At 31.6% G+C, this 12,342-nt stretch overlaps 1 protein-coding gene across 1 annotated transcript; it reads left to right on the plus strand.

Moving 5' to 3' along the window:
• The first annotated feature begins 16 nt into the window (after positions 1 to 16).
• On the plus strand, positions 17 to 10,781 carry LOC111633517 (angiopoietin-1 receptor-like). The gene is made up of 8 exons (XM_023378100.1): positions 17 to 338; positions 2,015 to 2,135; positions 3,119 to 3,306; positions 3,622 to 3,729; positions 3,800 to 4,051; positions 6,992 to 7,123; positions 10,381 to 10,533; positions 10,614 to 10,781. The coding sequence occupies exons 1-8, from the start codon at positions 17 to 19 to the stop codon at positions 10,757 to 10,759; spliced, it is 1,422 nt and encodes a 473-aa protein (XP_023233868.1). The 3' UTR covers positions 10,760 to 10,781.
• The last annotated feature ends 1,561 nt before the right edge of the window (positions 10,782 to 12,342 follow it).

Consider the following 12,342-nt stretch of genomic DNA (forward strand, 5'->3'; position numbering starts at 1 on the left):
ACATCGCAATAATATAATGTTATATAGATATCCCAGTAAAACTAGTCCTACCAAGCTAGAAGTGTTTAATCTTATTAATGAATCATTAGAATTACATGAAGTTACAATGGATGATATAATAGCGATTATTCCAATAACTAAATCACAGTATCCAACAATTAAATTAATTATTAAAAATACTCAAATAAGAGATTACATATATTCGAGTTTTATAAAAATGAAACAGCAAAACCTGTCGAATGTATGGAAAGAAACTCAAATCTCACAGGACCTTATTAAAAGATCTAGATTAAGACGTAAACAATTAATTCCTTTTTTAAGCGAGTTAAGGAAAGCAGGTAAATATCCAAAACTCCGAGGTGACACTATACTATTGGGCAATTATTCTTTGACGTATAGCTATGTGTTGGAGGGGCTGGTATACTTGGATTCCTTTATTCCGTTTATTATTTCTGAGAATACTCCGCAATGATACATTGTTAATTTAAACACTTCTATTCAAGACTCATGTTTTGTGGAGACTCAAATATTAAGTCCCTTGCCTGCTGCACATAATAATAATGAAAGCTTATACGATATTATGTCCAATCAAAAAGTCCCAAGAAATTATATATACCCAAAAAAGAAATAATTACATTATAGTTCATATATTAATTAATAAATTAGAAATAAATACTCGACAAATAAAATTTTGGTTACAATTTTGATATATATTCCTCCCGAGCAACAGCTAATATTATTTGAAGTATTTTGTATGTACAGTACGAAATTTTGAGAAATACTTTTCCTTATGTTATTATAACTGGAGATTTAAATGCTCGTATTGCACAGTCCATGGTTTTGCTATATAAAGGACCGAACGTTATAATCTAAAACATTCGTAAATTCAAAGATGTTAAACAGAATAAAATAGATTATGACCTTCAAAAATTAACGACTCAAGCTCAACTATATATTTATAATGGCAGAATTGAAGAGGTCTATCCTTCTGTATTTACTTATGTATTCACTATGGGAAGCTCTACAATCGATTTGCATATATGTTCAGTATATTTAGTACATTTATGTTTGGAAATTCAGGTGATAGATTGTGATTTATTAGTCTATTTTCATGTTAGTTCTTACTTTGGTTTGAAAGATTCGTATCATATTGTTTGTGATATACCGAAGTATCAGATAATTGTCTACTAATATCAACGATATCAAATCTTTTGAAGAACTGGATTATCAATTCGCAATTTAATAACGAAAACAGCTCCTGGAATGGATATAATTACCATTAAATTTATTAATCTTTTTCCGCCAGCGGGTAGGCAAGTTCTTCCTGATCTTTACAACCATTTTTATAAAATATTTATTATATTCTCCTTGAGTGCACAAAGTTTGAAGAAGCGCATAGTAAATTTAAATTAAAAGAATCTTATGATTTAAATTAAGAAGAAAATTTCAGAACTAATCTAGAAAAAATTTTGTTATGTATGATGTATAATATTCATAACTTTTTTGTTCATATTCTAAAGATTTTGAAATATGATAGTGTAGATTGAATGTTTAATATGTTATGTTTATCAAATTTTATGTAACAAGATATTTAAAAAAAATGTTAAATAAGTATTAATTGTATTTTTGTAATTCTCTAAAGCCAACCCCCTGTAACAAGACTTTTCTTATTACAATAAAGCATTTGTAATAATAATTAAAATAACTGTTAGATAGATAAAAGTCGAGACCACATATGGGAAGCTTAAGGGAGGGAGACCACAACTAACTACAGGTACTCTTCACTTTACGACCTACCTACTTAACAACCACTCGCACTTACGATCAATCGAGTTTCGATCTGCAATTCGGGAAATCCCCTTTCTCAGCTTGAGTGCCGATTGGTGACACGCTCACTGAGCGTAGTGTAGGCTTGCTATGGACTTTTTTAGTCAGTTTGATGTAATTTAAAAAATTGCGGGCCTTGCCAATGCGCTTAATTTAGATGTTGAAGTGGAAGACATTGCTTAATTAGTGGATTATGCCGATAGAGCGCTAACAAATGAAAATTTAATAGAGTTAGAAGCGATGCAGTATTTGGAAGAGGAAGAAGACGAAAGAACTAAAGAAGTAAAAAAGAAATTCACGGTAAATGGGTTAGCTGGTGCGTTCTCCAAAATTAATGCGGCTATGGATCCTAATACTGAACGTTTTAACATAAAGTTGAACGTGGGATGAATGAACTTTTGAAGTGTTATAAAGAAATTTATCAAGAAAAAAAGATTACAACGCAAATCACAGTTACGAGTTTCTTTTCGACTGTTACATCCAAGACCTCCGCCCTTGAAGGTACAACTTTTATTTCATCGTCGTCATCTCCTTTACCTGGAAAAAAACCTCTACAGATCCAGATAACCAAAATAACAAATGATAATATATACATATGCGTGTCTTTTTATGAATAAATTTGAAGTTTGTTTTATAATTTTTATAATTTTACAACGATCCTATATTCCTGGCGCAAGCTCATCGCTTATCGACCAATTCGCTTAACGACGTAGTCGTAAGAACGGAACTCGGTCGTAAAGTGAGGAGTACCTGTATATACGAATGTCAAGTCTAGACCAGAAGTCACACGATTTCAATTCAAATATTTTCAATAGAATGGAGTTATATAGATGACCAGAGTGACTCTGTTGTTATCAGGAAAAGTATGATGTACTGGGGCAATACACTATTAATTTGAGATCGAGAGGGTATACTGTATTTTAAATTAAATAAATTAAAAATATGGTTAAAAATTGCAGCCCAGCATTGTGAAGATGTCACAATTATTTTTTCTCGTTTATATGTAATATAATGTATAAATTTACTATAAATATGAAGTTCAAGATAGATTTATGAGGCACTTTTGGTAACTTATAATATGTCAATTTTTCGATCTTTCTTAAAATTTGATCGTTTCTATCCAAAATAATTAATTTTAAAATATAAAATTAGTAAGATTGTATGTTTAAATATTGGAATTAAACCGTGCATAAAGAAATACTGTTCTTATTTCCAACGAATTGGGAGCAACTATAACATGATTATGTATTTGTCCATAAGATATAAAACTATTTTTGTTATTTAATTAAAGAAAAATAACCTTATTTTATCTTTCAGAAGAAATATTAGACATTATTTCACTTCATCATAATTATTTCGTGGAAAATGGTGGCACACATACATTGGAATGTCGAATATCTTCAAACGCAATTGGAAGAAAAATATATTTCGGTAAATTTAAGGATATCAAAGGATATGAAGGATATCAAATCCGCAGAGGTAATGTAATAAATAACTTTACTCTAAATATGATTTTTTATGTTAGAAATTATATTGGTTAATTTAAGATCAACTTTTAACCGCTTAGCAATCTGGATGTGATAGCATATACTGTGATGATATATTATTAATTATTACTTTTAACTTATCGGAAAACAATTATTATTTTAACAATTTTGTTCTTTATTAACTAACCTAACATTTTAAATTGTTTATAACTGATATAGCTTTTGCGTTTTTTTTTCACAATTTTTTAAAAAATTAATTTCATTACGAAATATAATAATGTACAAAAACGACTTATGTTATTTTCAGGTTCGCATATTTATTATCATTATTCCTGGAATGAGTTAGGGGGTTTTTGGTGTAAACCCGAACGAAGCATGCTCTCCGGTGTCCTTTCACATTCAATGTGGAAATATAGTCAGTATATTATTATTAGGGATTATAATTCACTTTATTTTGTAACATTATTCGAATTATTAAATTACAGCTGTACTTTTTCCGACTTCCTTTACGATAACTAAGAATATCGGCGACCAGGCAAAAATAAAAATGAATACGGTCTCAAACTTTCGGTATGTGAATTGGAAGAAGAACGAAGTGACGTATAATTCCTTTCGTGGTGAAAAGAACAATTCATATATAAACTTTCCTTCCTTGGAAATTGGTGATGCAGGATTTTACAGTTTGAATAAAGATTATCATTATTATAGTCGTGGAATTACCAGACTAATAGTTCGTGGTAAGTTTAACAATTTTATAATATTGTACAGCTATAAGTGTGATAAATATAACGTTAAACAATACATTCAAATATGTCTTTACATAAATTCAAAGGAATTATTTATTTACATAATATAGTGAATACCGACAGAGCTTTAAATAAACTAAAAAATGTTCTTCGTAAGCCAATATCAGCGACAGTTTAAAACTAAATGGGTGCTAGGAACAAGAATTATTAAATTGAACAATTAACTTTTATTGCATTCTATTACAAAATTATTTATTATAAAAATACTCTTTGTTATTAAGCGTCAAAGAGTTCATATCTTTGACGCTTAATAACAAAAAGTATTTTTATAATAAATAATTGCATGAAAGTCGACACTTTCATCTTTTGAATATATCTTTTCTCAGAGTTAATTATATTTTCCAAAATACGTAATTTATGCAAAGGATAAGGTTATACCGAGCATTTTGACACCAAAACAATTAAAATCGAACGTGGGAATTTTGTTTAAAAATTCGGACAAAAAGTGCAAACGTTACCCCAGTAGTCTGGGCTTCTCCAGGCAATAATAGAGAGGTTGAGGCCGAGGTTTTAAACGAGAAAACGTGTACGTCGGACGTTCAGCGCCGCTTTCCCGTAAGCCTAGAAGTTTGACAATGGTGTTTGGAATGTCGAGCATGATTCCACTAACTATCCAAATACCATTGTCAAACTTCTAGGCTTACGGGAAAGCGGCGCTGAACATCCGACGTACACGTTTTCGCGTTTAAAACTTCGGCCTCAACCTCGCTAATAAATAAGTTAGCTGTCATAATCGTTGACTTAAACCCATTAATGTAGTTATTAGACTTAATTCGCGATTTTAAAATATTTAATGAAATGACTTGAAGGGGGAAAATATCTTGTTACGGTTTAAAAGCAGGCATATGGTAGTTTTTTTTTTTTTTTTTTTATTTTTCACGTGTTTTGATTATATAAAGAATATAGACGAATGTGATAGTGGAGACTCTAACGCGATATTTGCATAGCCTACCTACTGATTGGAATAATACCGAAATTATTCACAGCAAAGATTACATTAATAAATTTCCGCAAAAGATAAGTATATCCTGAGATTTTAAGAACATACCTTGCATTTTGAATCGTTGTTGATAGTAAACCATCATCTTTAGATTAAATTAAAATCCATAGATTATCAATGTATTTTAAATGAGTATTTAATTAATTTTCAGACGTCAAGTTATAATTATAAATTATACTAAACCATTAAGTAATTGAGGGATTGCATCCCAAAACTCGATCAGTCTACTTCCGGTCGAATTCAAATAATGGCAGAAAATTGACTCCTCGTCTTTCTGAAATAAAACGACAGATTCAAAACGAAGGCATTCATTAAAAAACAATGATAGAAAAAAACAAGATCGATGAAAATTTTAGTGCACAAAATTTCATAATTTGTGGACATACATTTTTGGTCGTGATTCCTGTTAAGTAACATTGTAGTAATCTTTTTTTCTTCTTTTTGAATATGAAATCTGAATACAGAATCATTCTGATTGTGTATGTTTTAGTGCTCATAAGGTGGAAAGAGTAGAGGAGAAGGTGGTATTATGGAACACTGCGGGTATTATGGAACCACCCCATTTCGAACTGATAATAAAGGCGAACTGTAGCGGAATGTGGCCGAACTGAACTAGGCAGACATCCATAGCAAGGGGAAAACCCGTTTTACTTCACTTAAATGGTTGTCCGTATTTAATCAGCAAATTTGTTTTTTTCAAAATTCGCAAGTTTTGAATGCTAAGTGAATTTAATTATTTTTAAAATATAAATCGTGTAGTTGTAGGTTCACTGGTGCATGTATTCCGTTCCAGAGACTTAGGGGTACATATTAATCTGTGTGATTTTCACGTTTTTAAAGTTTGGTGCCGACAGGAATTAAGTTAACCCAAGATGGAGATGCGTGAAATATGGACCCCATTGGTGCTTTTAATATGGAACCCAACTCCCCTGGTGTTCAGTATTACCAACAAATTCAAACCATAAAATAATGTTTTTACGTTTTATTTTATTTATGAAAACATTTTTTTAATTTAAATACTATCTTAACAAGAAATAAAATGTAAGATAACAATCGAAATAAACATTTTTTTTCATGAAAAAAAATATCGTCTGCTTACAAAATAGCGAAACTGAGCATGCGCGAAGTGACAGTATCGTCTGGTAAAGTAAATAGTCTACAAGTAAGTTCAAACTTTTATGTTTATTTATTTGAAAAATAACAATAAATGTAGCAGTTGTGATAAATGGGCACACTGTTCTTGTGCCAATATTGAAGAAAGCGGTAGTTTAACCATTTTAATTTGTCCTTCTTGTAGTCTACAGTCTATAAAAATAATATTCCCATCTTACCTCATAGGTGGGGTAAGATGGTGCATTTACATATAGACTAATTTTAAAATATTAAATCATTTTTGCGCTAAAATACATTGGAGTAAATGATTTTGTAATTATTTAACATTCTTTGTACTTTCCTATTTGTTTTTGGCTACATTAAAGCATTTCTTGAAAATTTACAGTAAGGTTCCATATTACCACCCGATTTTCTCTAAGCCTACTTTCTGACTTTTTGTACAAAAGACTTCAAAAACCATACTTATATTACACTAACAAACAAATCCAATTAGGAACATTTAGTTTAATAGTTACAAGTACTTTTTGCATAAAAATTGTGGGTGTAGTTATGATACCTTGTTTACAATTCACTAAAATGTAATTGGGGTTCCATAATACCACCTTCTCCTCTACTTTTAAAACTATATATGGTATATGTATTGCAATGATTCTTAATATAATCCAAATGTATAAATAGGAAAATTTGCCAAAATCATTAATCCATTTTTATGAATTTTTGTCATATCAGTTTAAAATAAAATTTGAAACAAATTTCAGTTTGTAAAGATGGAATTTATGGTCCTCTTTGTGAACATCAATGCCCAAATTGTTTAAATGGAGGAGTATGTCATGATTTAACTGGCGACTGCATCTGTCCACCAGGATTCAATGGAACTCTCTGTGAGAATGGTAAAATCTATTTCATTTGTATATTTTATCAGTTAAAAATTTTACGTGTAAGAATAAATATTTCAAATGAAAACAGGTGTACATTTATTTAATTAAGTAATTTGTAATGTATGAATGAAAGAAGTTCAGATGTAATCTTCGCAATTAAGTGCGAAGATTACATTAAGTAATAAATAAGTAATCAATTAATAAGTAATAAATCATGCAAATTACGAAAGGTACATGTACTGTACTTTGTTATACTAACAAAGTCAAAAAATGCCTTTATACAATAAATATTAAGATGCAATTATGTTACAATACAGTTATGTTAATAAACGTAATACACCTATATAATATATTTTATTTATCAAGTTCTGTTTACATGTTTTAGTAATTATCATTAATAATATCATTTTAATCAATTTGTAATTTCAATTGCCGTGTAATATATATGNAATGAAATGCCATTTTAATAAATATCAAAGTTAAATTTTTAAATAATGATTTTTGAAGTTATAACTTGATGATGATTTTACAAAAATATTCTAAATACTTATAGCACTATACCTTATTAATTGTACAGTACATTACGAAAAATAATTTATGTAATAAAAGTTTTTCCTTTAACAGAGTAAAAATTAAACACAAAAAATAAGAAAAAAAAACTCATTAATTTGAACCTGCACTACTGTGAACTTCACTTAAACTGAACTAAGTATTTATTTCACTGCTAAATGTTCCAGCAACAAAAAATAATCAGAAACTATCTATTTTTTAAAAAACATAATGAACTTATAAAATTGATGTTTTTGCATTTTATCATAAATATATAATTACAGTCAGAACACTAATGACTTCTTGAATCTACAATAACATTTTTATTTTTATGAATATGAATTTGTTAACAATTTTAGGTTCTTAAAATTTAGCAATTTTAAGAAAAAAAAATTACGTTTACGTCATTTCACATGACACGACAGAGCACGTTACAAGTTCGTTTCCTTTGTAATTAGAAATAAGGCTCGAGAAACAACGGCAATCGATAGCTTTATTCGAAGGAAACAAAAGAGCTATGCATTACTGGAGAAAATAGCATTAATCCTTCGAATAATGCTATTTTTCAAGCCTTACTTTTAACTAAAAACGAAACAAAATTGCAATGTATTTTCTCCTGATTGTCGTGTCGTGTGAAATGTAAACTTCTCTTACTCGAGTGATATAACGAGCAACTCTGCTCGGATAATCGGGTACACCGTTGTAAAAAAATAAAATACAATTATACGTTTAAAACACCAAATACGTTTAAAACAAAAATAGTATATACAGGACAAAATACACTTATGTCCTGTATGTCAGGCCTCACCCTCATCACCCAGTTATTCTTATTGGGGGCCTGATGAGTCCAAAAAGAAGCCATCTCAGTACCCACAGAGTGGGACGAGTCCAAAAAAGTTTCATATTTGATTCTTATTAAAAACTAATTTTTTTTTTTTGCTTACAGTATTATATTACTGTATTTCCAATATTTTATTTGTCACATACAGTATATCATTTATTTCCTACTGAAAAATAAGTGAATTTAGTTATGATGAATGATATTAACTAAATTTTCCTTTTAACTTTGTTATCTAAATATTTCAATTTGGGCTCCAAGGGGGTGTGAAGCGCAATATAAGGCCACAACAAGAGCCAAATATTGGCCTAGTAAGCATAATAGAGAAAGGGGAAGTACAGCTGGCATTGAATAAAATGAAAAATGGGAAATCAGTGGGCCCGGATCAGATACCAATAGAGGTATGGAAAGTCCTAGGAGGGGAGGGAAGAGACTGGTTAACAGAGCTGTTTAACAAAATACTGTTAGAGGGAACTATACCCAATGAATGGAGAAGAAGCTATTTAGTACCCATCTTTAAAGAAAAAGGGTATGTGCAGGAATGTAATAATTATAGGGGGATAAAACTATTGGCTCACACAATGAAACTTTTTGAAAAGGTAATTGAACGGAGGATTAGAGAGGAAACTAGTGTCACTGAAGGCCAGTTTGGATTTATGCCTGGGAGGAGTACTACAGATGCCATATTCGTGGTGGGACAGCTGATGGAGAAGTACCGATCTGTGAGGAGAAACCTGCATATGGTGTTCATAGACTTGGAAAAAGCGTATGACAGAGTCCCAAGAGAAGTCCTTTGGTGGTGCCTTAGGAAGAAAGGTATGCCGCTTCAATACATTGTGACAATTGAAGATATGTACTATAGGGCCAGCACGCAAGTTAGAACTGCAGCCGGATTGACGGACATATTCGAAGTAAGAGTGGGTTTACATCAGGGGTCAGCACTCAGCCCATACCTCTTCCTATTAGTTATGGATGTGATAACATCTGCTTTACAAGAGGACGTACCCTGGTGTGTGCTGTTTGCAGATGACATAGTCCTCATTGATGAGGGCAGGGAAGAATTACAGAGACGGCTAAACAAATGGCAACACGTGCTGGAAAATGAGGGACTAAAAATCAGCCAAACCAAGATGGAGTATATATTCTGTAATTTTGACGGTCTCCCTGGTACTAAATGGAATACCATTGCCAGAAAGTACTGAATTCCGATATCTGGGATCTCTGCTCCAGAAAGATGGCAACATTGATAGGGAGGTTACTAGGAGGATCAATGCAGAGTGGTTAAAATGGAAACAGGTGACAGGAATAACTTGTGACAAACGCATGCCATTTAAAATAAGAGGGCTAATATATAAAACTGTCATCAGACCCGTGCTTATGTATGGGTGCGAGTGCTGGCCGATGACAGCCACCGAAGAGAAGCAATTGCATGTGGCAGAGATGCGAATGCTGAGGTGGATGTGCGGGGTCACAAGAATGGATAGGATTAGAAATGATTACATCAGAGGAAGTTTAAAGGTAGTATCTATCTCAGAAAAAATAAAAAGCCACAGACTGACATGGTTTGGACATGTGGTGAGAAGGAATGAGGAACATATAACAAAAAAGGCACTAAATATGAAAGTACAGGGAGATAGAAGTAGAGGAAGACCTAAGAAGAGATGGATTGAATGTGTAAAAACAGATATGCTGGAGTGTGGAGTGGATGAAGAAACAATTAGAGATAGACCAACGTGGCGTAAATTGACATTCTGGGCTGACCCCAAATAATCTGGGATATAGGCCAGGACGAAGAAGAAGATCTAAATATTTCAATTTGTTATTTATTTCAATAAGAATATTACATGTGAATTAAGAAAATTAATTTTATTTGTGTTAACAGCCTGCAAACCTGGATTTTTCGGAAGAGATTGTGGCCAACGGTGCTTCAATCAGAGAGACCAAACGACTAACTGTGCAGAAATCCTCTTCTGCTTACCAGATCCATATGGTTGTTCTTGTATCAGCGGTTTCACGTCTGTCTTTTGCAATGAATGTAAAGTTTTCAAAATTTTCAAATTACTATTTAAAGTTATAAAATTATATTGTCTAATGCTTGAAAATATTATCTTTCAGCGTGTGCTTCGGGATTCTATGGTGCAGGATGTACTCAGAAATGTTCTAATTGCAAAAATTCAAACGAATGCGAAGCGAAAACCGGCAAGTGTGCAGACGGGTGTGAAGAAGGATGGCATGGAACTCCTTGTGTGTTAAGTGAGTAAGACGTATTGAATATAGGTATATATCGAAAATTCAGTATTATTTTCGTGTGTATAATAATTTTTTACTCACGAGTGTATAAGGAGGCATTTTAACTTTGCTTTTACTATTCTTATTTCTTTCTTAATATAAGCGCTTTTACATTCTAATTTATTTTAAATCTTTATTAGTGGCTCATACATACACTATTATCAAGTGAATATAGTAATAGGCATTAAGATTTGCAAAAGATTAATTAATTAAGAGCGGTAAGATTATCTTAAGAAATAACAATATAAGACTGTTCAGTCTGGTCTCTAAACACTCATCAACGATATTTTCATATATTCTTAGTATTGCATTAGAAAAAATATATACGAACGAGCAATTATTTATTGTGACATCGTCACAATACAGGGCTGAAATTTTTCGTTACAATGCACTTAAGTTTAGAAGTGTCTTGCCCCTGTATGTTATACTTTTCCTGTTAACAATGAAGTCATGCGGGTCGTGTATCTAACTCCGTTCAGGAGAAACATTTAGAATTGAATGAAATAACGTGACTTTCGGCCAAAACTGGATGTTCGTATATAGTTAGCCTCTTTCCCTCAAGCTTTTCATATCTGGTTTTGACTTTCATCTATCTAATACCATTCTCGAGATTAAGGAAGGACAGGCAAACAACAATGGGAATTTATGTCTAAAATTTTATCAAATTTCAGCCCAATAACAATAAGATATACAAAACTTGAATATAGATAATTGATAAAATATTCATTATGTCTACATTCTTTTCTTCTATGTTTTTTTCATCATCTAATACAGGTAGGCCTCCTACAACGCGGTAGATACGTTCCTTGAAAATACCGCGTTGTGGGAAATCGCGTTATAGGAGACACCAACTTAATACAAAAACTGGGATTCGGTTCTAAAAAGAGAAAAACTTGGCGTTTGAATGGAGTTTTTTGAATTTTTCAAAGCAGCCATTGCTAGCCACGAATTTAACACTGGTTTCACCAGCTGAAGACTGTCCCATTTGTTTTAAATAATCAAATATTTTAAAGACTTTGTGTTTAAGTGCAGTTTTATTTAAAGACAACCGTTTCTTGTTCATATCTTCTACCCATAATATTACCGCTTGTTCCATTTTTTTCCATTATAGGTGCTCTCGGACGAGCAACATTTTTCGCAAGAATAGACGATCCGGATGCGACCAAATTTCTGATTTTTTCTTCCGACAGAATCGTCGACTCATTTAAATTAAAATGCCTACCGATATCAGCTATACGCTCTTGATTTTTAATTCGATCCAAAATTTCTATCTTTGTTTGAAGAGTTATAAATTTCCTTTATAACGAAGGTCCTTTCTTTTCATTCGGCATTGTTATGGCTAAAATTTTTTCAATCAGTTTTGTGGACAGTAAAAATCGCAAAAAATAACTTTTCTTCACTATGTTGTTAAAAATATACACCCAATAGAAGTTTATACTGTATTTTGGACCATTTTTGCTGTCCCCACTTATTGAAACAGTATAAATGATGGAAAATTTAGTGATATATTTGAGTGTTTACGGTAACTGATGCACATCTGTCTAGAAACCGGTCT

Source organism: Centruroides sculpturatus, unplaced genomic scaffold, assembly GCF_000671375.1.
Source record: "Centruroides sculpturatus isolate CEXI.00-Female unplaced genomic scaffold, Cexi_2.0 scaffold815, whole genome shotgun sequence".
NCBI lineage: Eukaryota > Metazoa > Arthropoda > Arachnida > Scorpiones > Buthidae > Centruroides > Centruroides sculpturatus.

What these genes read in the sequence shown, in the direction of transcription:
- LOC111633517 (XM_023378100.1), top strand. Translation starts at nt 17, where the DNA reads ATGTTATATAGATATCCCAGTAAAACTAGTCCTACCAAGCTAGAAGTG. An exon ending in AAGCGAGTTAAGGAAAGCAG is followed by an intron (nt 339 to 2,014) that starts GTAAATATCCAA and finishes TTGCTTAATTAG; the next exon opens with TGGATTATGCCGATAGAGCG. An exon ending in TGGAACTCTCTGTGAGAATG is followed by an intron (nt 7,124 to 10,380) that starts GTAAAATCTATT and finishes TTGTGTTAACAG; the next exon opens with CCTGCAAACCTGGATTTTTC.